Raw genomic sequence first — 23,580 nt, 5'->3', positions numbered from 1 at the left:
CATAACCGCTCAATCGTACAAAAAGAAATGGTGCAAATGTCATAACCATGGAAAGCGCATGCGTTGGGGCTTGTAAGACGAAGAGATAAGGGAGAGGAAGCCCCCTCCCCTACGACTTAGACCTCTTGATATTCATGTCCAAAGCGAGGCTGCGAGTCCCCAAAGAGCCAACCAGCCTCGCGGCAATACCGGGCTTCTCTGCCGTAAATGCCGACTTCGCTTGCCCAGCAAATCACTGCTGCATCTACAATATCTGCGATGACGCCTTCCATTGCACCCAGTGTTGTCCAACCAATTGTTCCAGCGATAAGGCCGACAACGTAGGCATAAATACTGCCACGAGTGGTGCCACCGGACGCAGAGGTTGTCAGGCCCCGAGCAGTGGTCACCCAACCACCGAACCCTAAAGCCAAGGACATCATGAAACGGGCAGCGTAGAGAATCAATTTGGACAGCCGATATGACAGTAGAGACTCCGAGCTCCCGGGGGACCGAGAATAGGAGCGAGGGTGTAAAGAGCTTGAGGCGGCCGATGGAGCAAGGGTAGTCATTTGGCTCAAACCCCGGGAGGAAGCAGCAAGAGGTTGCGAATGAATCGCTGCATAGGTGAGAGAAAGAGGATTGGTCAAGTAAGTAATTGGGGTGGGGACGAGTGAATAGGCGAATAGACTGAGCAACGAGGAGATGCGACCTGGTAGCAGTATAAGAGGAAGTCGAACCAGTAGCCCTAGTAGTCTGGACAAAGAGATCGTGCCAAAGAGAGTTGTGGCGGCGTGAACGATGGCTGCCTGAACAATTTGCCTCGAGGTGGGTGCGGGTGTGGCCAAACGGTGGAAATACCACTGGCTCACTGTTGCGGCCGTGACAGCACGCTGGATGCCTGCAATGATACCGATCGACCATAGATAAACAAGAACGAAATAGATGCCGAGCCACCAACTACCCACGTCAATAAGAAACGATTTCGAGCTAACAAGATGGCCGCCCAAGAAGACACGAGTGAACATCAGCATCCAGATCCACGTCCAGGAAACAACGCAAACCAGGGCACCCAAACCAAGAGCAAGCAGCTCGGGATTAGCGGCTAAGATTCGACAGGCAAATTCAAGAATGCCTATGGCCTTCCCTATAGACTGGCGGCCGCGCACAATATTGTAGATCCACATGGTAGCTATGAGAAACGGGACAGCAGAGCCCCACCTCATCGCCTTGTCCTGGATACTCCTTCCATGCCATGGTCCCTGGAAACTCGAGATAAAAGGGTATAAAGAGAAAGAGTATAAGATAATGGGAACGGCGACTAGGATCCCATGGACCAGGAGTCGCACATAGGATCGTAATAAGGCCAACCAGAGAAGGGACACAAGAGCCGATACAATGGTATATATCCCGAGAAGGAAGAAAGATCCATGAACAGTCATGTATATTGTATCGCCCCATCTTGATCTGTCTCCAGATGGGGTAGATGTGTGAAGATAAACGAGAAATGCAGAAGCAAACAATCCCGCGAGAGATATCAAAAACAATTGGCCCCAAAAGGCATCATGTACTGTGTTTTCTGAGGCTAGCGGTGATATCGATGCTGGGAACGAGCTTGCTGAGCTGGGGGGGCCGTGGAGCATCTTGCGATGAAAGCTCGGCTGGTTCTACGGCCGCCTCATGCTGGCTGAGACCAGAGGGCCCCTTCAGCTGTTTTCTTTCTCGGAATCGCTGAACAGGTGGATCATGGGCCCCGGGACTGGATAAGGCTTGACTATCGTTAAAATCGGCCCGTAAAGAATCTTCCAGGCCGACGTCAACTAGATGACCTCGAACTTTGCTACTGCTTGAGCTGGACCGAGGTGCCGGTTCATGTTCTGGGATTTCTGCCACAGACTCGATAGGAAAAGGACGAGCACCAAAAGCATATTCTTCTCCCCGCCATGAGCTCTTGATGCCCTTCCCATTGCCAGGGCAATCGTTGTATGGTGAGCTTTCTAACCCTGAAGGTTCAGACTCGTCAAGCTCCGATGAATCGTTCAAGTTGCTGTCGCCAAAATGCCGCCTCGATCGTTGAAGCGCATAGAAATCAGCAATTTCTCGCTCACGTTCTGTTTCGTCATCTTCCTCTCGGAATTCATCGGTGGCACTGAAGAAAAGGGGAGCTTGTTGAACCGAACTGCGGGGGGCAAAAGGAAAATGAGATGTTTGGGATGCACCCGGTCGATAAGGATCACTAGGTCGAAGGAAGGAGCGTGATGAGGGTTGTCGAGGGTTGCCTTGCTGTTGACTAGGGCGGCTACGACCCGTCCTTTGAACCTCGTCTGGTCGCGAAGTTACTCGCGACTGTGACTGAGCAAGGAATCGTGAGGCATCTAGGGAAAAGTATCAGCCGTATGGTCTATTAATATTCAAGAATATCCAGTTCCTACATTCAGAGAACATGGCCTGTTATCACAACAAGGAAGTGCGGTGAATGAACAGGGCCAGTGATAAAACACTAAAAAGATCAAGTACGATCGGAGATTAGAGAGTAAATGGAAATTTAAGGGGAGAGAAAAGACTGGATTCGTTTGAGATATACCAAATCTAGGGGAACGGGGGAGGTCGAGAGAGAGGTGTGTTGTCTGGGGATAAAGTGAAGGGCTATAGGTACCTGGGGTCACGCAGCTGATGAAAGCGTCATATGGGCACATCAGGCCTGATAGATGACTCAGCTGATAACAGGTGAGGTCTCCAAACATACCATCGTAGATAAACTGACTTCTTTCTTTCCCATCTCTAATTCTGGATTTTTCTACTACTCTCCATGTCACAGCCATGGGATTATATTGCTAAGCTTGTCTGCATTGGTGACTCTGGCACTGGCAAGTCCAGCGTAAGTGCTATCGGTCTTTTGACTTTGGGCTTCCGCTAACTAAACAATAGCTCACCATCCGACTTTGTGAAGGCCGCTTTTCCCCATCTCATGATGTGACCATCGGGGTCGAATTCGGATCGCGAATTGTGCCAGTTGGTCCTCCAGCTTCACTAGAGCTAGAACTTGATGAGCCTTCTCCCGGATCGTCGGGTGATGCATTTCCAGAAGCGCCTACCACCTCCGGCCTTCCTACCCCTCCACGAAAGCCACAAGCTTCCCCCAATCAGAAACGCATGAAACTTTCCCTGTGGGATACAGCTGGGCAAGAGACATACAAGTCTATCACCCGCTCTTACTTCCGAGGCGCCTCTGGCGCCCTCCTAGTCTTTGATATATCCAGGCACTCGACATTTACATCCTGCACCCAGTGGCTGCAAGATCTACGGCATATCGCAGAAGATGGTATCGTCGTCATCTTAGTCGGTAACAAGACCGATCTGACAGGGTCCAGTTCTGGGTCAAATCAAAGGCAGGTCACTCAGGAGGAGGCCGAAGAGTGGTGTCGTTTGAACAATGTGGTTCGCTATGTTGAAACCAGCGCCAAATCTGGAGATGGTGTTGAACGAGCATTCCTGGAAGTTGCCGAGAGAATCTATCGTAACATTGAAACGGGCAAATACGACCTCAATGATCGGAGGAGCGGCGTGAAAGGGTTTGGGGCCTCGGGAGGAGCAAACACGGGAGTGCCTCGAACTGTTACATTGGGAATGGATGATGCTATGCGCAAGGGTGGCAATGGTTGGACTGGAGGGTGTTGCTAAATCCATACTCCGTAATAATAAGCAGCCGACAACACATAGCCCCAACATATCATTTTAGTCAACTCAATGTTACCAGGCACACACCAAGTGTTATTATGACCGTCTAAATGAAACTTTACTCGCTTTGATAAGATCGCAATTTTCTTTACAAATACACAAAGCAAAGTGGAATTATCCGTGTTGATACAAGTACCATGTAGGCATTTGAGGTCCCCATTTCGAGCCGGATGACACGAGCTGAGAGAGGACAAGAACATATCATCAAGCGGTCCTTGATTAGTTCACATTCGCCATTTTCCATCCGGGTAGCCAGCGTAGGTGAGTCCATTGCTGATTAGAACCCTCCATTCCAAACACGATAGCCCGGAAATGAATGAACAATCCGACGATAATCACGTATAGCAAGGCATACACCGCCGCAGACAATCTGGGACTCATCTTCCGTGTCACCCAATCAACGCAGAAGCCAAAGTTCAGAATGGCATAGTAGAGAGCCGGATAGTAATGGTGGACATAAGTCACACGGGCCATGATGATAAATGGAAGGTAATGCAAGACCCATCCGATAACCGGGTACAAGCCGGAGTAGTGGATGTGACCAATTTCCTCGTTACTGAGATCACTGTACCCTCTCTGCCAGCGCAGAAGGTACCAAAGGAACAGAAGGCCAAATCCACCCAGAGCGGCAGTGCTTCCCCAATAGACCAGAGGATTTCCTAGGAGGTAGTATTTGACAACATTGTCATCCCAAGAACACATGCGCAAGCCAACATTGAGAATCGGCCATTGCCAAAACTTGGAAGCCAAGTCATCTTGCTTGTCAGGATCAGGAACCAGAGCATTGTTGGAGGTCATCATGGCCACATTCAGGTGGATGAAGTCCTTCAAGAAGGGCGATCTATAAGAGCCAGGGTCGCCAGGGGGCACTGTCCATGAGTCAATAAATTTGATCGGGCTCATCAATATCAAGTACCTGGGGGGGGGGATATCAACTTACAACGGTCGTTGGTATGAGACTCAACATTCCAATGAGTGTACACATCACCGGGTTTGTTTTCTTTGGTACATGTTGTTTCAATCTGCTTGAAGCCCCATTGGGGTAGATTGACATTTCCAGCCCGCAGATAGCAGCCTAGGACCGGATGGCGGAGGCGGAATGCTGTTGTGAGTGTCCGGATCCTAGATCGGTCCCGGGATGCAACATCGTCGACTACCTCCACTTTCCAATGGTCTTTTTCGTCTCCAATTGTGATATTTCCGTAGGCCGATACCTCGTACTGGGATTTAGTTATTGGCGCTGGAATAGCGTGGGAGTGCAGGTTGCGACCTGTCTGTCCGTGAATCAGCCGAATGACATCGCCATCACCGACAAACCGCAGATCAGCAGTGGCATCGTATTCTGGCTCCTGTCGGTTGGGGTAGATGAACCAGTCGTTGTTGGCATCTTTGTGGTGGTAGCAGGTGACCTGCTGCTGCATAGATCCCTCCGGGAAGGTTTGAACATGGGAGTGAAGAAGCCCTCCTCCATAGCCCATGTTTTTGAGTGTGATGCGCGACCCAATTGCAAGTTCAAGAGGGCTGTCTCTACCAACCTCGGTACCGTGTAGGTTGGCTTGGAAAAGTGAGCTCATCTGGGCATCACCTGGGCCACTGTTCGCCAGCACCAAGAAGTGCAGATAAAAAGAAAACATGTAGACCAAGATTGGGATAACAATCAACCCCACAACACGAGCAACCAAATGCTTTGCGAGCACAGCCTGTTTGGGCACATCCGTATTAGCCAGCTGATCGGTGGTCGGCTTTGGTGGGCAGGGGCTGGAAGCAGGTACTTACCCGTGGCATCTTCAGGTCGCCAAATTTATTCCACAGATCATCGATGGTATAGAGACCAACAAGAGCAGTGCAGAAGAAACCGACCCATTTTACACTGCAGACACATCCAATGCTCAAGCCAGTCAGACAGAGCCATGCATACCATTCCGGCGAAAAGCTAGCATGCTGCAACCGGTGAAATCTTGCCCAGCACATCGTAGTAGTAAATGTGAAGCAGAGCAGCATCGAGTCAAGAAGTATGAACCGGGAGATTGTCGCATAAGAGTTTTCACACAGTACCATCAGACTGATCAGCCAAACTGTGGGCCGACGGAAGTTCAACTCTCGCGCAGTGTAGTAGGCAAGTGGAATGCAGACTATACCAAAGGCAGCATTGAAGGCTCGCATAAAGGTGTAGTTCACATCTTCTGGATACTTCTCGCCAGACTTGAATTCAAAGGACCCATTATAGCCAGCAAGGTAGCCAGACAGGCCAACTAGCATCTTCCCCAAAGGCGGATGGACATCGAAGTAAAACTCGCGTTTAAGATAATGAGAACCAAATTTACCGAAGTGGGCCTCGTCCCAGGTCACAATGTTAGAACGACCGATCTGGTACAAACGAGTGAAGAGGGCGAGGGCAGTCAAGATGATGGGAGCAATGATCGGCTCCCAGCTAGCTAACACATTGAAGAACGAGGGTGACTGATCAAGAGAGGTTAGAAGGGCGTGTATGCTGTCGAAGAAGGCTATCTCACCTGCGGTCTGGATTTCTTCACATCTTCATCGTTCATCAGGTTTGAGTCCAGATGAACTTTGCTAGTATCAGGGACATTTCTTCGACGAAGGTCGGACTCGAGTTTGGCGCCCGTGCTCACGGCAGTGTCTAGGCCCGCCATAGTGTGCCTTAGGTATTTTCAAAAAAAAAATCAACAGAAATTGGAAAAGTAGGGATTCAAACTGAGGAATACCGAGGTAGACCGACAATAGAAGAACGGATAGCTTAAGAGAACATAGCCATCCCCCTGGGAAAATGAGTGAAGTAAATCTAGCGGATAGATCGGAAGAGTAAGCTCAGTAGATCAAAGAAAAAGAAACGAAATGAAAAAAAAGAAATGAAGTGAAGCAAGAGAGTGGGCTGAGAGAGTAAAGGAGAAAGTGAGATCCGTGGCCTTAAGGCGGATAAACAAGTCCACTTTTAGTGGGCCGTTTTCAGAACGTGGCCCTTGTAATTCCGTCAAAGTACATACTTCTATATATATATATATATGCTCCGTTTATAGCTAGAATTCTAATTCTATACTATAGGGCTGTAGATATTCTAGTTGTGACTCCTTTATATGTATTCAATAATTCACCCCAGTTACAGATACACTGTTACTATGCACTAACGAAACCCAACAAAGCGAAGCCCCCCCAATACAACAGAAAACTCCAAGATTGAATAAGTACGGTGAACTTGATCATAAACAGAAGACGATGAATGGGGACAGGAGATATATACGATCGGATTCTTTGGTCTTACTTCCTTTATTCGGTCCGCGGCCACAATTATCTGCAATCCTTTCACTGCTCGTCTCCTTCTCCTTGCTCCAAACGTCTATATTGACTGTTGGTAGCGTCGGGACCCGCTCCTCGGTTTCGAGTGACCATGCTTGAGATCCAGCCACCAATTCCTTCGCCGCGAGCACTACCCTGGTGAGAATCTGAGCGTCCGCGTTTGCTGGTTCCTTCATGGCTTGAAGTCGGCGGGTCAATATCTAGGCCGGGGATGGAACTCTCTGCCCCAAATTGACCATATTGCCGACGCAGATCAAGCGATGGAACGGGTGAACCAGCACCCATCAATGACCCACGTTCGCCTTGGGTGGCGGGTGTCGGCATGGCGGTAGAAGCATCGCCAAAAAGGACGTTCATATCTTCGAGGCGAACCCCGCTCGTTTCGGGGTACAAAAAGTAAACTGAGGTCACATAGTCAGTATAATGGTCCCTAGTAGATTATCATGCATGAGAGGTCCTACCAAGCACAAAACTACATGCACAGAAGAATGCATGAACTAGATATAGCCGCCACTTGATGACTTCCTGAAGGACAGGGGTCACTTCACCCACGAGCCAATTAAAGGCCCAATTTGAAGCGGTACTCAAGCTTGCACCTTTGGCGCGAATACTCAAAGGCAAGATCTCCGGGGGGGTATAACCATGGAATTGGGCCCCAAGAGGCTCCAAAAGCTGCGTTATAGAGCATAACGAAGATGACCGTCAGGGTTGGGGTGGCAGGGATCTCAATGTAAATGAAGTAGGAGATAAGTGAAAGCGAAATGAGCATGGCAACAGCACCCGAAAGTAAAATCGGTCGCCGACCCCAGCCATCCACGAGATACCACGGTGGTATGGTAGATAGCAAATATGAAATACCATTGATCCCAGTCATAAGAATGGCATCCCGTCCAGCCCAGCCGGCCTATAATGAAGATTGGTCAGCATAATCCTGAGTCCCCCTTGGATCTTGTTGCAATTCGACATGGCGCCGCGGGAAAAAGACTCTGGACTCATAGCAGCGTATGGTATTCATACCTGTTCAAACACGAGAGGCGCATAGTATGAGATTACGTTGATCCCGTTGAGTTGAGCTAGAGCCTGGGCCGACATTGCAATCAAAACACGTTTGCGATACCGGCGGAACATGTCGGAGTAGGATCGCTCGCCCTCCTGTCGCTGGACGAGGACGTTCATCTTAATCTCACGATATTCTTGACGAGCCTTGTCATTGAGGAGATCGCCTTCACCATAAAGGTTTGCAATTACCACCATACCCTCTTCGTCGTGGTCATTATCAAGCAGCCACCTAAGTAGATCCATTGGAGTTAGCCGGGGAGACGGTGGGAGGATTTCTCTACTCACCTAGGTGATTCGCAGATCATCAGACTGCCAATTCCAAGCAAGGCACCCATGACACACTGGAAAAGGAGAGGAAGGCGCCAGGAATAGTCGCTATCAATAAAGCTACAAAAATAGTCTACCCACACACTAGTCGCATATCCAGCAATATTGCCGGTGAATTCGATGCATGCGAGCTTCCCACGGTTATGGGGAGGCTTAAGGATTCGTCAGCATGCCTAGCAAGAAAAAGGGGAGGCAAAAAAAAAAAAAAGAAAGATAAAAAAAACCTCAAGGACTGATGGAGAAAGGGGATTACAAACCGAGATTTCAGACTGGTAGACAGGCACAATGGTAGAGAGGGCACCAACCCCTAGCCCAGCAATGACACGACCGACCATCATCATGGGAATGCCTGTGGCAAATGCTTGAAAAGCACCACCAATGAAGAACACAATGGAGCCATAAAGTATAGTCCTTCGACGACCGATCACATCACCGACACGCCCCACGAGGAGCGAGGATATGAGTGCTCCAATTTCGAGAACTGCAACCACAGTACCAATTGTAGCCCGAGAAGGCTTGTTGAAGTAATCTGTGAAGTACCAGCCACTGTATCTGTTAGCCGGGGTCTGCTCCTAATCTCTACAGCGAGTCTATGAGGGACTAGGCACGAACGTTATGATGCCTGACATTACACCCTGGTCATAGCCAAAAAGAAAGACACCCAGTGATACAAACACACTTGTGAAATAACTGCATGAAATCCCCAGTCAGTAGTAGTACTGCAATGTTGGGCTTTCGGGACACTCACAGTAATGGCTTTCCGACTAAGCCATGCATCTGGGCGCGTGGTTCATTTCTGGGTGTCATTATGGCGGCCAGAACGCGTTCAACTCTCGAAATATGTCGCGGGGGAGGATTTGGTATTTTGATCTTTTCAATATCGACTCCAGAACTCTTGTTGCTTAAGTCTGAAGAATAGTGTACGTTTTTGGGTTGCTTTTTTCGGTCTTTTCGACGCAAGAGCCGTCGGTCTGAGGAATCCCGAAGGTGAATATGCAACGGATCTTCAGTCTCGGTGAACTGCTCGGCGAGATCACCGGTATCTGACCAGATTGAGAAGTCAGACCCGACCGAGCGAGCAGACGAGTGGGAAGACCGTCGACTACCCTTCTCGTTGGACTCCAATAAGCCCGAATGGGTAGAGCGGGAATCAGAGGGTAGGGACCGGAGAGGTATGTTAGAGGCGCGTGTGGAAGAAGTCGGAGAAATGATGGCGGTATTGGGCTGAACCTCGCAGCCCTCCCGAAAAGAATGCGGAGATGGGAATGATATCGATAAGAGAGGTTCTCCACAGAGGCGGGGAGTCAGCGAGACCTGGGCATATCCTTTTGAGTATTGGTCTGCACTAGGGCGCCACTCAGGCGATGTGGTCGCAGGCGACTAGCTACGTCAAGTCACACGCGCACCGTCAAGAATGGGGTGATGATCAGGCGGAAGATTTGGGAGAGAGAAGATGCGTTTGGGCAAAAGGGTTCCCAAGTATTACACCGCCAGAGAGAAGTCAAAATATAGGAAATTCGGGTATTCGGATTTTGATCTGTCTGAGAAACTAGGTAAAATAGCAAATTGAGTCAAAAGCAAGAAAAGCATAAGACATTCAAATGATAGGGGACAAATATGTAATGCCAAGTATTTGATTTGTACGCATACGGTATATACTAATACGTCTAGGGAAAGATCGACAAATGGGTTACTGATTACGTAGTATACGGGTGAGTATATACTTATCAATGATATGTACCAGTGTATAAATTATGAATCTTGCTATATAAACATGAATCTCGGTATATAAACCCGCTAGTCCTTCAAAGCTATTACCCCTAGGTGTCTCAAAGAACCCTTGATACTCAAGTCTGGGTATATATATATATATTTTTGCTTACATCTCATTTATATTGTCAGGTATCCAGGTATAAAGTCAGGCACTCAATTGAAAGTCGGGTATCGCTTGTGTATGTACTCTATATAAAACAATATTCTATGCCCGTAACGCCATCTCCAGAATGAACAGAAACATTGAACTAGAGAGAGGAGATAATCAATCCCGTGTAAATCATCAAGTGAGAAGGATATCGTATCCATCACTCTGAATATGGACAGCATCTGCAAGATTTGCGTACCGTCGGCGCACCAATTCAAAAATTATCAGCCCGGCACTGGTACTAGGTACTTGGCGAAGAGAACTCCCGACAAAACCACGGAACAGCCAGGAGCGCCAGCCCCCGGCCCGCACAGCCTTCCGCTTGCACCTCTTGAAGGTCTCTTGATAAGCGTGGTAGTATAATCGGATCATCTTCTGTCGCGAGGGTATCAAACTAGCCTGATGATCCAGATATTCCAGTCGACCCAGATGGAGGTCTTGAATCCTACTTAGAGGATGCTGAATAGTTTGCTGAGCGATCGATGCCACAACACCAGCCATCATCAGGAAACATGGCTCCAAGGCATAGTGGGGCTTGATGAGTGGCACCCCACGGTCACTGGACTCGGACGATGAAAGCTTGTCCACATGATCGACTTGCAGAGAGCCATAGTACCAGGTGATGAAGGAATAGTAGGACTGTGACTTGATGTATTCGAACGAGGAGAAGAACACAGCATAACCGAGTGAATCCCGCATGAATGACAGGCTCCAGCCTGCAAATACCCCCGGAAACCAATCTGTTTGAGTTTATGGTGACCATAATGCCACATACTCCGGTACTGACCCTTCAACATGTCATTGGTTCGAAACCGAACCTGTAACGCATCCAGAGGTGCAGCTACAATCGACTGAATTGTACCGGCAGTGAATCCAGCTGTAAATGTTGCAAAAGGAGGAGCCGGGGGCCAGACTCGCTTGACCCCTTGAGACACAGGCTCATGTAGGGCTCCTAAAACCTGGAGATAGGACGTGTAGAGGACAGCACCAACCCTGGTATATATCATTAGCAGTTTCAAATCACCTGGGGTCATATCCCTGGAAGGAGCTCACCCTGCATTGGCCATCAAAGGTGGGAGCACTTGATTGGGGATAAACCGCCAGCCATATGTCCGAACGGCGTGGAGCAATAATCCCGGGGTTGTCGTGTGCAGAGACCATTTGCCTTCAGCAACACGGGGGTTCACAGCTCTTGCAAATACCTGTTTCAAACGATAAGTAACCAAGGCTGGTGATGGGTTGATTGTGTTTCTCATCTATCTATTTCAGATGATGGGGTGGGGTGTACCATGTAACTAGGTGAAATATTGTCAATGCAAAGATCATTAGGTCCACAGATACTACATACTCGACACGCATACGAAAGAAAGCTTTGATCGGGGCCCTAAAATAGAAGGCTACCATCTGTGCACTGAGAGCACGAACGCCTGCGGCAGATGCTCCGGTAGCCGCATCGTTGCGAGAAATTCTTCGTGAACTCCCTGGAAGTTCGCCGAGATGGGGCTCGAGAAGGATGGGAGCTATCGGGGACTTCATTGTTTACAGACAAGCAAAAAGCCACAATGTACATCGTAGAAAAAGGGTGCTTGTGGGGTCTCAAAAAGAGACTGGCTCAATGTCGACACTGAATTTCAAAGCGCAGGCGACGTAGGTGGGAAAATAGGGCAGCATCACAGGGTGTAATTATTATCCAATCAAACGATGGAGTGAAGGCTCACATATGCCATGTTGACCTGAAAGTTGGAAAATAGAAATAAAGGCAATAGAGATATTAACAAAACATGTCAATAAGAGAAGAGAGAGATGAAGAAATAGCGCTAATACGGAAGTGGTAATACTTTGATACGGTAATCGAGAGGGACCTAAAGCGTCAGAACGCGCTTTTCGCGTTCGCTTTCCCCTAAGCCGTCCCTTTCTATCTTTGTCTTTTCTTCCACAGCCCCAGCTCTATTGGTGTCTTGTCTCTCATCATCATAGCTATCGCATTGATGCTGCCTTCATTTTCTGGCTACCTTCTCCATCCTCAACAAATCTAACACTCGGACACACCTACAATAGCGCCTAGGCTCCTCCACCGAGCTCTCTTGCCATCAACTTCGTCTCTGCTGCGGCACATCTAGCTCGCACCACGCCATCACCATGGCTGAAGAGATCGCCATTGACAAGAACAACTTTTTCAATCGTCTCTCTAGTTTCTATGCGTCATGGAAGGCCGACAAGCGGTCGGGCAATGCCCTCTTTGGCAATGCAGGCTCCATGGTCATTCTGATGGGCAAAACCGATGAGGAGAACTCATTCCAGAAGAATAACGCGATGCATGTATGTGAATCATCTTCCAAAGTCATATCCTTCTCCCTCTAGAGGCACATGGACTTCGTGGCGTCGTTGCTAATCGAATTTGTTCTTAGTTCTGGCTTCTCGGGTATGAATTTCCAGCGACACTGTTTGTTCTCACCACGGAAGCGATTTATGTGGTAACTACGGCCAAGAAAGGTGAGTGTCAGGGCGTGAAGTTTTTCGCGCTGCATAGTTAATTAACAAATCAAAAGCGAAACACCTTGAGCCTCTGAAAGAAGGAAAGATTCCCCTTGAGATTTTGGTCACTACCAAAGACCCAGAATCAAAGACCAAAGCATTTGAGAAATGCTTGGACGTTATCAAGAGTGCGGGGGTGAGCTCAATGTCATATGAATCCCCGGGTTGATTTGCCTCCCACTAATTACGGCAACCGCAGAACAAAGTCGGTACCTTGCCCAAGAACACAGCTTCGGGACCCTTCGCAGATGAATGGAAACGTGCATTTGCGGAAATATCGAAGGAAGTCGAGGAAGTTGATATAGCACCTGCACTCTCGGCGGCTTTTTCAATCAAGGATTCCGATGAATTGGTTAGTTCATCTATGACATTGTGTCCAACAAATGGTGTTTGCTGATACTGTCTCGTAGGTCTCAATTCGCAATGCTTCCAGAGCTTGCAGTGGCCTTATGTCAGAATACTTCGTCGATGAAATGTCTCGTTTGCTCGACGAGGAAAAGAAGATGACACACAAGGCCCTCGCCGCGAAGGTTGATGCAAAGATCGACGATGGGAAGTTTTTCAATAAGCTGGCACGCTTACCCTCAGAATTTGATTCACAGCAAATCGACTGGGCCTACGGACCTGTAATCCAAAGTGGGGGCGCCTATGATCTCAAACTCACAGCCACTCCCGACAGTAAAAATCTCGAACCCGGCATCATTCTGTCCAGCTTTGGAATCAGATACAAGACATACAGCTCGCTCATCGGCCGAACTTATTTGGTTGACCCCACGAAATCACAGGAAGCAAACTATGCCCTCCTGCTTAGCCTTCATGAAGCAACCATGAAAGAAGTTCGAGATGGTGTGGTCGCCAAGGACGTTTACAACAAGGCACTGAGTCTTGTCCGGGCAAAGAAGCCTGAGCTAGAAGGAAACTTTGTCAAAAACGTTGGCGCCGGGATAGGAATCGAGCTCCGGGATGCCAATATGGTTCTCAATGCCAAAAACAACCGCATCTTGAAAAATGGCATGACGCTGTCTATCACGATTGGGTTGACTGATGTGAAAGACCCAGACTCGAAGAATGTCAAGAATGGCGGCTATTCTATGGTCATCACCGATACAGTTCGTGTCGGGGAAAGTGGGCCTCACATTTTCACCAAAGACGCCGGTATTGATATGGATTCAATCTCATTCTATTTCGGGGATGAGGAAGAGCCCGAAGAGCCTGTGAAGCAGAAAAAAGAGGCCAAATCTAGCGCGGCTGCTGGCAGAAACGTCACAAGAACCAAACTTCGTGCTGAAAGACCAACTCAGGTCAATGAGGGAGCTGAAGCCCGTCGTCGAGAACACCAGAAAGAGCTGGCTGCGAAGAAGACAAAGGAAGGCTTGGAGCGGTTCACCGGTACTACTGGAGACGACAACGGGGTGGCACAGAAGAAATTCAAGCGCTTCGAGTCTTACAAGCGAGACAACCAACTCCCTGCGAAGGTCAAAGACCTCACAGTTTACGTTGATCTCAAGACGTCAACCGTGATTGTGCCTATCATGGGTCGACCAGTTCCCTTCCATATCAATACCATAAAGAACGCCAGCAAAAGCGACGAAGGCGAATATGCCTACCTACGAATCAACTTTCTGTCCCCAGGTCAGGGTGTGGGCCGAAAGGATGACCAGCCCTTTGAGGATTTGTCAGCTCATTTCGTTCGCAATCTCACTCTCCGGTCCAAGGATAACGACCGCCTTGCGCGAGTGGCCCAGGATATTACCGAACTTCGCAAGACGGCCTTGAGACGGGAGCAGGAGAAAAAGGAATTGGAAGACGTTGTTGAGCAAGATAAGCTGGTTGAAATCAGAAACCGACGTCCAGTGAAACTCCCCGACGTCTATCTCCGGCCTCCGTTGGATGGGAAGCGTGTTCCGGGAGAAGTCGAGATTCATCAGAATGGCCTTCGGTACCTATCGCCCTTCCGCAATGAGCATGTTGACGTGCTCTTCAGCAACGTGAAGCATCTGTTCTTTCAACCATGTGCCCACGAATTGATCGTTCTCATCCATGTGCATCTCAAGACGCCCATCATGATTGGAAAGCGAAAGACAAAGGATATTCAATTCTATCGCGAGGCTACGGAAATGCAATTTGATGAAACCGGAAACCGTCGACGCAAACACCGCTACGGAGACGAGGAAGAATTCGAGGCCGAACAAGAGGAAAGACGGCGAAGGGCTGCGTTGGACCGTGAGTTCAAGGCCTTTGCTGAGAAGATTGCAGACGCTGGCAAGGATGAGGGTGTCGATGTGGATATCCCATTTAGGGAAATTGGCTTTACCGGCGTTCCAAACCGGTCCAATGTCTTGATCCAACCGACCACGGATGCCCTAGTTCAGCTTACTGAACCTCCTTTCACGACCGTCACATTGAATGAAATCGAGATTGCCCACTTGGAGAGAGTGCAGGTAAGGTTTCCCGCTTGTTACTATTTTGTCAGTCCGGTTCACTAATACATGCGCAGTTTGGACTCAAAAATTTCGACATGGTGTTCGTTTTCAAGGATTTCCGCCGGGCTCCCGTTCATATCAACACGATTCCTGTCGAGGCGCTTGAGGGCGTTAAGGACTGGCTTGATTCCGTTGATATTGCCTTCACCGAAGGTCCACTCAACCTTAATTGGACCACCATCATGAAAACAGTCGTCAGCGATCCATACGGCTTCTTTGCCGATGGCGGATGGTCTTTCTTATCCGCCGAGTCAGATTCCGAGAACGGATCAGATGAGGAAGAGGAGTCGGCCTTCGAGTTGTCTGATTCAGAGCTTGCAGCTGGAGATGAGAGTTCGGAGGAAGATAGCGAATTCGATGATGACGCGAGTGCCGATGCCAGCGAGGAAGACTTCAGCGGCGATGAGGAGAGTGGCGAGGACTGGGACGAGCTTGAGGAAAAGGCAAAACGCAAAGACAAGGAAACCAATCATGAAGACAACGATCGCGGGATCAAACGTAAGCGCTAATCAACATTTTGTTGCCGCTAGGGCATCAAGCGGCTTTTCTTCTTGCCTTTTTTTATTGCAATCTGTTTTCCAATCTATGGACAAGTTGAGTTGGGCCATGTCTTGCATCTCTTGGTTGGCCTTTCAACTGCTTGTACAGTTTGACTCGGGGCCATACTGGATTGGGATTCAGAACAAGACACATCTATGGTGTTAATCGGAAGGAAACTAGTCTTTTGCTGTCTCTTAACTATACTCTATCCAAATATTCAATCATGAAATTCGCTCAAAGGGTCTTGAAAATTCCTCTAAATTGTACAACTAGGCTAACCCGGCTGGTTCACTTCTGACCTTCTCTTGTGTGGCTGCGAATGGGCACCTGAAAGAGCTTGTATTGGGCTTGTTGCCAGTCAGTGGTCACACTATTTCCCTTCGCGCATGGATATCCACATGCTTCGCATGCGCTCTCCTTGTCCGGGTGTGAAGCGCTCATAGCATACATCAGATGAATAATCCATGAAGTCATGGACTGCATCCAGTCCGGGGAGGTCCGGACACGAATCTTTTTGAGCAGGACAGCCCTCTGTCGGGGTGGACTGCTGTGGCGTGTCACTGATGTAGTCCCCCGGATTGTCTGCCGAGCAAGATTCCCCTTGGAATGTGTGTAAAAGGCCATTCCAATGTCCAATCTCGTGAATGGCAGTTCCGCCTCGATTATAGAGATCCAAGGAGCCACCGGGCATTGTTTTGGCCAAAACATTGCAGCCATCTTTGACATAGTGAGAAGCTGGGCTACTAGCATTGACATTCGGATCAGGCAAGGTGCAGAATCCAAGAACGCTTGATGCTTGGTCATTGTTGGTGACTGCGCCCCTGTGCCCAAAAGCGCGCCCTGTTTGTCCAGGGGAGGCCTGGAGATTGGTTTGGAAGTAAACGTTCAATGTTCGGTAGCTTCCTTTACGAAGGGTCGTTTTCATTGCCACATCATCTGCGTTACTCGCCCACTGATCATTGATATGACGAGTCACACCTTGCAGTCGATAGGAGATGCCAGAATCTGCATAAGACTGTTGTAGAATAGAAAACTGCAGGGGAAATGATTTAGCACTGAGATACCAGTCAAAAAAACAGCAACTGACTTGAGAATTGATCATATCATCGGTGACCTGGGTGGACTCCGACTTGCTGCTGATAATATGGAACCAGGTCTCAATCTCGATCGGGGCCTGTCTGGGCTGCGAACTAGCAAGATTGGCTTCACCCGACCTGAAGCGGCTTACTTCATGCAAGAAACTTGCACTGGGGTCTTCAGTAGCACAAGCGCCTCTTTTCTGAAGGGGAAAGGGGCTGGACCGCACCTGCAGAAAAAGAGTGACAAGAATCACAAGTTGGAAAAACGAGTGACAGACCATGGTGTTGAGAAGCCCTGATTTCAATCCCCCTTCACACCTATTCCAAAAGAGAAAGGAGAGAACAAATGGAAGGACTGGATGTAGACTCGAAAAAGAGTCATCAATCTCGAGATTGATCAGTATGGGGTATCATATAACCTGTCTGATTCCATAAGGAATGTTGCGTCATGCGGGAGTGCATATCTGGAGCAAGGGGTAGCATGTTAAAAAGGATAGATGATCAAACGATTGGTATGTCAAAGATTTGAGGATGAAGTCATTGAACACGGAGATTATTTACAGGGGCATATTGAAACAGGAAACGCCAAAACAAAAAAAAAACAAAAAAGTAGCAGCGTCTTAAGGGGCATTGTCCCGTCCCGTGGCGATGGCAGTACTGGGTTGATTTGAATCCCAAGTAAGATAGGTGTGGTCACCAAGTTTTCTGCCAGTGGTTAGCCATTTGGAGTTTCTTCATGGTTGTATTCAAAGAATATCATATATCATACCTCGGACGCACCAAATGTGCGACAGTAAACAGAGCCCCGAGGACGACGCAGATTCCACCAACAACTACATAGGCAATTCCCATAAAGGGATTTTTGCCTCCAAGCACTGTTCGGGTAGAGATCAAGATTGACTTGGTTCCATCGTATTCAGTGACATTGAAATCTGGGAAACAGTTAGCAAATGCAGCCAAGCGGTAGTGGTGAACACCTACTATCAACAATATCAATGGTATATGTTTCAGCAGGCATGTCATGCGTATCGTTACGACGGGAAAGCTTGCTGAACGATGGCAAACCAGCTGTTCTCATCCAAACCATGAAAGCTTCATTTTCATGTAGATTGGGAACCTCTTTATAGGCGCCGTTCTCGCTCGCCCAGACCCAATTTGGCGGTGGCAGGATTTCATCCAAATTGTACTTCGTCTGCTTGATGAGTTCCTTGTCACTGTCCCACGCAATGCCTCTATCGGTCATTTTGTAGTCTTCCTTTCCGCTTTTATCGTTCTCGGGTGCATTCGGATCGCGAATTCGGGGCCATCCGATGGTGTCGTTGAAGAAGGAGTTCGCAATCAGTCCGCATGGATAGTATACCTTCTCAGCCGTGGTGTTGACCGCTAATGGGTCACACGTGCCACCCTTAATCTTATGGTAGGGAACAGCATCTCCTTTCAGCTGATCCAAATCGAGCGACTGAACATATCGGCGGTGGTTTTGATAAAAGTTGGTAAGGCGATAGTACATGAAAACCGGCGCTGGAAGTTCGTTCGGAATCTCAAAAAGAAGAGTGCAAGTAATGGCGCCAGAATCATTGACGGACTTGCGCCAGGCGGGTGCCGATATGGATTTGGAAGATTTGAAGGTCGCCGAATAATGAGGAACGGAAACATACTTGTCAGTCGGTGCCTGTCTGGCGCAGTTGGAATAATCAATGGAAATTTCTTGGACCTAGGGCACATATCTCGTCAGAGGTATTCCGTCGAGGAAAGGGGGATGGAGTCAGGCATACTTGAGAGCTTGCCCAGAGAAGAACACCGCCAATTGGCGCGAAGATGACGCCCACGATGAAAAACAGAGGTAGAACGCTTTTGGGGGTTAAGATTGGTCTAGAAGATCAGCACGATTCAGGGGTAGAAATCGAGGCATCATGCTCACTGCCACGCTTTCAATCTTTGCTGGCGGAAAGCAGTATCTGGTACGAACAAGTTAGTTGGTGATTAAGGGTTGATGAGATCGTGGAACCTACTGGCTGGTCGGCGAGACTTGGGTTTTTTATCGCCATCTCTTGCACGCTCCTGCTCCTCAATAGAATCAGCGCGAGTCACGTCCTGAGACATGGCTGACCGAGATGATTTCGAAGAGGGAATTGGATCAAGATTGAAGTGGAGGGAAAGATGACACAAGGGGGGATACGTCAAAAAAGGTGGCGCCGGGCTGCCGGATGATTACGATTGCGCCCCACCGCTTTATTCTTGGGGTTTAACTTAGAAATATGATCTGGGAATTGATCAGAATAGCCCAGAATATAGGAATTGAAAATATTGTATATAATTGCTGTATTGGTCTATGATAGATTACGATTAATCTTTTCAACCCGTTTTATACTCGATTTCATGTTTCATTGTGTAGGCAATCCATATCTGGTCAGGGTATCAAGCCTTATCCTATGTGCTATTCTGAAAAATAAAATAAGATAAAATAAAATTAAAAGAACGATCAAGCAGTAACATTCAATCGCAATGGAGAAAACACCTGTGGCTAACCAAGCCTACCATTCTAGCCCAAAGCAAAACTCTCAAGTGAAGCACCCAAACGCCATAGCCAGTGAGCCAAAGTTGGAAAGAATCAAATGCACATAGGGTCTGTATGCAGAAAGAAGACGGAAAAGAAAGCCAAGGGGGGAATCTCAAAGAAAGAAAAGAAGGGCGTCATGAGGAGTCGTAAAAGCGAGATCGTGATCGAAAGAAAAAAGAAAACCGAAAGGCCGAGAGGTAGGATGGGTTCATGGGAGCGCCCGTAACACTTGTCTTGGTCAGGTGTAGAGAGCTGAAAGCACTCAAATATGGATTAATAGTCGAAGACTGTATCTGCACAGTGGTAGACACTGGGGTGAAGGGGGGTCAGTTATTGGAAAACAGTGCCTTTGATAGCCCAACCTGTGAAGAGAGGCGACACACAGGCTATGAATTGGTGGCAATGCCTCGTGATCAACGAGTACCAAATACGTAGCCTGCGATATCATGCTAGGTATTGATGGAAATATTCAGCTTTAAACCAGCCCACACGTTCGTAAGCGGTCCAAAGTTTGCTGGCTTTATTGACGTCAATCTTGCAAGCCTGCTGGGCATCCGTCTTGCGGAACTCTTTGCCAACACCAAGAGCTCGAACGCGAGCTTCGAAAATTCGACGCTTGCTGCATAGATAGGTCGCACATGAAAGTCTCAGGGTGGAGGCAAGATTGAGCTCGGCAGGACTGAGAATATTTCTGTCCGGGTCATTGCTCAAATCCAACATCTGCCCCTTCCAATCGGCCTTCAGTGCTTTGGCATTACCACCTAGGGTTTCTGCCGGTGGCGCGTAGTCCTTGAGTGAGTGATAATCGGTGTCATCACGATTCGTGCCCAAGGCACGAGGTTTGGTAAGCGGAGTTTGGGGGGGATCAAAGTTGTCAAACACCTGCTGCTTGGGGGTGGATTTAGGGGTGCGTTTGACCCGGGTTCGCTGCACACGCGGCTGGGTTCCCAGTCTTTTCGGGGGAGCAGGGGCAATCTTCTTCAACTTGGGTTCGTAATCTCCTGGGCGATAGCGGTTCATCATGGCCATTTGGCGCTCCAGCGTCTCCCGTTCCTCTCGAGCCCAGGCAGCTGGATTGCGATTGTACTGGGTCGAAACGATCGGAACACAGGAGAGTGCCAGGAGATATTCATCTCGGGTGGGTTTGTTCAACTTATTGCGAAACATTGCCATATGAGAATTCATGTGCTCTTCCACAAGTGCCTCTGCAGATGGGGGGTGAGCGGGGCCGAACAGTGGCTCATCCGTAGAAACGTCAGTAACGGAATCCTGAGGGGGAAAAGAACGGGGTCCCTAGGGGATCCCAAATCTCTTTCAATTTGGTCTGAGGCGTGGGAATTGCTTTTCTTATTCCCTGTGTAGGGGGTCACGGGTGGTGATGGAAGATCCATCTCTGACTGCGTCCGTTTTCGATCAGCTGAGATGGGTGGAAGGTGTATGTCACGAGCTGAGGAATCTCGAGACTTTGTAAACGGTGAAAGTGAGACGGAAAAACTCTCGAGAGGCTTGGTCTCTGGGGGCGACATGAGGCTAGAAACAGATGGGAGACGATGCATAACGCTCGGCTGTTTGGCTGGCTGCCAGCCAGCAGACGAAGTCATTTCAGATTAGATACCGTTGAGCCGGCGGTTGGCAATAAGAGGTTAAAGTGGTCAATGGTGTCAATATCCAGCGTTGGGGGTCTCCGGAAAGAGAGGGAAAGATGAATACACCAGGCAGAATGGGAGGATGGATGGCGAAAGCTGAACGAGTGTTTATGGAATTCAATGGAAGTTGAATCAGCTGGGCAGGCAAAACAGGTGATTTGTCAGGTCCTCTTTGTCTTGAGTGGCGATAAGCCAATACCTAAGTCTCGGCGTTAAGGCTCCAATGGCCGAATGAGTCAATTTGATTAAGGTAGTGGATGGTCCATGAAAATGAAAGAGAGAAGAGAGAAGGGAAGATTGAGAGGTGAACTGTGAGTCAGTATGTGATAAACTGCGGGGTGGCGCTTATGAAGATTCCGAGTTTCTCCAGGCTCATGAGACCAGACTACCTGACTGTAAAAGGGTTAGTTGGGACATCAGAGCGCAAAGGGGATCTGAGGGGAGAGAGGGGGGGGGAATATGTTTGGGTGTTGGAAACCAGCTGATCTCATCATTCGGTTCCTATGTTTTCCTGGAAGATAATGTAATGGAATGTATTGGTATTTTAATGGTATTTTATAGTTTGGTTTTGATTTTTCAGTTTGATTTTACACTCTACAATGTACCTAAAAATATAATCTATCATATATCATTTGGTTCTTCAATATATATGGGAGTCCACCATGTAAACTGATCACTTTCACATTGTACCCTTTCCTCATGTGACAGGCAATCACCTAATAAGATCAGCCGCAGGAGAGGCAACCCAATCATCTTATGGCACTGACCCCTGTCCCATGTGATTTATTGTAGATCCTTATCTTTTGATTTGCTTTCTCTCTGTTGCTTTCACTTTTCTGCGCTTTGTTTTAGAATCCTACCTATTTTGGTGGGGTAAATTTGTAGAATCAACTGATATTGACCAATGAGGTTTGGGGTGACTTGGGTCTGACTCATCTATATTCGAAATCTTGAGTCATAGTTGGCTGCCTACGTTAGGCGCCTAACCTATTTCTATTCGGACAGGTGTGATGTCATTATACACATCCAGCGTACAATACAGATACAGACAGAGCCGCTGAGGTTTGCATTGTTAGCCATAGGCAGACATGCTACGGGGCCAGGAAAAAGCCATTCTCTCCTGGCTCTGGTCACGAATCCCACTTGGATGTAGTCAAACCCCATTGAAACCGATACCACTTTTTCTTTGCACCCCCCAAAGAACACACTGTGTTGATTCAGCTAACTACGGAAGCGGGGAGGGGGAAGGCTTAGGAGGTATAGGGGTATTCCAAGGATGCCACTTTGAACTCTCTATCCAAGTATGTTGTACAAAATGTGTTGTGATTTGTACCTATTCCCCTTTTCAAATAAACACATCCTCTGCCGGAAAATTCGGTACGGCTTCCCAATTCATTGGGATTCGACTAATATTGCCACTCCATTTCTCTTCTGCCGTGTATGCTGCCCACTCCGGGTATACATGGTGAAAAGACATGCATTTGATGATAGGAAGAGACAAGCTACAAACTTTGCACACGTAAATCGTATCTTAATACTATAACACCGAAGTAGATCCTTTTTATTTATTAATCCTATGTAGAGGCCCGGCAGAATAATCCTGCCATTTCTCAACAATTATTACTTTTCACCTGTTACCAGCCAGTTCTTTGAGCAAAAGAGTGCTATATCACCGAGAGTTTTAAGTACGACGGGAGAAGGAAGGAAAAGGGATTGGTGGGAGTAGAGTACTTATAGTAAATATCTACCCTTCTTGCTTACCCTCCTTGTGAAGGATATGCCTGGGCGCACATTCTCCCACTCAGCCAAAAGACCATTATATCAGAGCGAGAGCTCTGATATGCCCAGGACCAATATATATAGTAGCACACATAGTTTATCCGTGACACTCCTAGTCGGATAATACTAGTAGAATAATTCGATGGAGCTCTAATATTCTTCGCATTCCTATAAACGTGCTAGAGGTCTAAGCTTATCACTAGGCCTCTGCAGAGCCCACAAATGGGTTGGGCCCGGCTTCGAGGGCCCAACTATGAAGTATAAACGTCCTTTCGTTGATCTAACCCCGTCACCAATCTAGCCACGTCATCATACCCATCTCGGGGTCAAGGTAGGGTTAATTCGTAATCGACCTAGCACGTGAATATATAGGGTATCGAGGTATAAGAACTTAGGGGTCCCTAGGATCCTATTTTACTTAACAAGAATGAGTCTTATCACCTTTAGATAAATATATTATAGTTCCCTCTCCTAATTGAAGCCTTTGTATCTTACCTAGTTAATGGGTCTTAGGTAACTAAATAACCGAAGGGAAAATCCTAAATTAGTGATATCCCTAAGGGCCTAGAGTCCTAGACTACTTAAGAGACCTAATTGATAGGGAAAGAGGGAACCCTAC

General features: G+C 48.1%; 9 protein-coding genes across 9 annotated transcripts; 2 read left to right on the top strand and 7 right to left on the bottom strand.

The window, feature by feature from the left end:
- Window positions 1–116: 116 nt before the first annotated feature.
- N7500_006546 (uncharacterized protein) lies at window positions 117–1,166 on the bottom strand (the record flags this gene model as incomplete). The annotated part of the gene is made up of 1 exon (XM_056677690.1): window positions 117–1,166. The coding sequence occupies one exon, from the start codon at window positions 1,164–1,166 to the stop codon at window positions 117–119; it is 1,050 nt and encodes a 349-aa protein (XP_056532690.1).
- A 376-nt stretch (window positions 1,167–1,542) lies between these two features.
- On the bottom strand, window positions 1,543–2,424 carry N7500_006545 (uncharacterized protein; the record flags this gene model as incomplete). The annotated part of the gene is made up of 2 exons (XM_056677689.1): window positions 1,543–2,354; window positions 2,412–2,424. 2 exons carry the CDS (start codon window positions 2,422–2,424, stop codon window positions 1,543–1,545), a joined length of 825 nt encoding a protein of 274 aa, XP_056532689.1.
- Window positions 2,425–2,788: 364 nt separating this feature from the next.
- Window positions 2,789–3,660, top strand: N7500_006544 (Rab family GTPase; the record flags this gene model as incomplete). Its single annotated transcript, XM_056677688.1, has 2 exons — window positions 2,789–2,857; window positions 2,908–3,660. The coding sequence occupies 2 exons, from the start codon at window positions 2,789–2,791 to the stop codon at window positions 3,658–3,660; spliced, it is 822 nt and encodes a 273-aa protein (XP_056532688.1).
- Window positions 3,661–3,936: 276 nt separating this feature from the next.
- On the bottom strand, window positions 3,937–6,371 carry pmt2 (uncharacterized protein; the record flags this gene model as incomplete). Its single annotated transcript, XM_056677687.1, has 4 exons — window positions 3,937–4,586; window positions 4,658–5,444; window positions 5,494–6,177; window positions 6,231–6,371. The coding sequence occupies 4 exons, from the start codon at window positions 6,369–6,371 to the stop codon at window positions 3,937–3,939; spliced, it is 2,262 nt and encodes a 753-aa protein (XP_056532687.1).
- A 667-nt stretch (window positions 6,372–7,038) lies between these two features.
- Window positions 7,039–11,875, bottom strand: N7500_006542 (putative MFS monosaccharide transporter; the record flags this gene model as incomplete). The annotated part of the gene is made up of 11 exons (XM_056677686.1): window positions 7,039–7,462; window positions 7,644–7,936; window positions 8,050–8,320; window positions 8,377–8,570; window positions 8,676–8,964; window positions 9,031–9,108; window positions 9,167–9,798; window positions 10,550–11,079; window positions 11,127–11,332; window positions 11,393–11,595; window positions 11,636–11,875. The coding sequence occupies 11 exons, from the start codon at window positions 11,873–11,875 to the stop codon at window positions 7,039–7,041; spliced, it is 3,360 nt and encodes a 1,119-aa protein (XP_056532686.1).
- Window positions 11,876–12,478: 603 nt separating this feature from the next.
- spt16 (chromatin-remodeling protein SPT16) lies at window positions 12,479–15,866 on the top strand (the record flags this gene model as incomplete). Its single annotated transcript, XM_056677685.1, has 6 exons — window positions 12,479–12,658; window positions 12,748–12,832; window positions 12,889–13,010; window positions 13,074–13,226; window positions 13,285–15,315; window positions 15,372–15,866. The coding sequence occupies 6 exons, from the start codon at window positions 12,479–12,481 to the stop codon at window positions 15,864–15,866; spliced, it is 3,066 nt and encodes a 1,021-aa protein (XP_056532685.1).
- A 401-nt stretch (window positions 15,867–16,267) lies between these two features.
- On the bottom strand, window positions 16,268–17,257 carry N7500_006540 (zinc metalloprotease; the record flags this gene model as incomplete). Its single annotated transcript, XM_056677684.1, has 2 exons — window positions 16,268–16,930; window positions 16,985–17,257. The coding sequence occupies 2 exons, from the start codon at window positions 17,255–17,257 to the stop codon at window positions 16,268–16,270; spliced, it is 936 nt and encodes a 311-aa protein (XP_056532684.1).
- A 662-nt stretch (window positions 17,258–17,919) lies between these two features.
- On the bottom strand, window positions 17,920–19,079 carry N7500_006539 (uncharacterized protein; the record flags this gene model as incomplete). The annotated part of the gene is made up of 4 exons (XM_056677683.1): window positions 17,920–18,690; window positions 18,752–18,827; window positions 18,898–18,934; window positions 18,989–19,079. 4 exons carry the CDS (start codon window positions 19,077–19,079, stop codon window positions 17,920–17,922), a joined length of 975 nt encoding a protein of 324 aa, XP_056532683.1.
- A 901-nt stretch (window positions 19,080–19,980) lies between these two features.
- N7500_006538 (SWIRM domain-containing protein) lies at window positions 19,981–21,137 on the bottom strand (the record flags this gene model as incomplete). Its single annotated transcript, XM_056677682.1, is given in 2 exon segments — window positions 19,981–20,805; window positions 20,823–21,137. The coding sequence occupies 2 exon segments, from the start codon at window positions 21,135–21,137 to the stop codon at window positions 19,981–19,983; spliced, it is 1,140 nt and encodes a 379-aa protein (XP_056532682.1).
- Window positions 21,138–23,580: the final 2,443 nt, after the last annotated feature.

This window comes from Penicillium coprophilum, assembly GCF_028826855.1.
Source record: "Penicillium coprophilum strain IBT 35676 chromosome Unknown utg000004l_segment0_segment0, whole genome shotgun sequence".
NCBI classification, from domain to species: Eukaryota; Fungi; Ascomycota; class Eurotiomycetes; order Eurotiales; family Aspergillaceae; genus Penicillium; species Penicillium coprophilum.
This window is presented reverse-complemented; position numbering and strand designations above follow the sequence as displayed.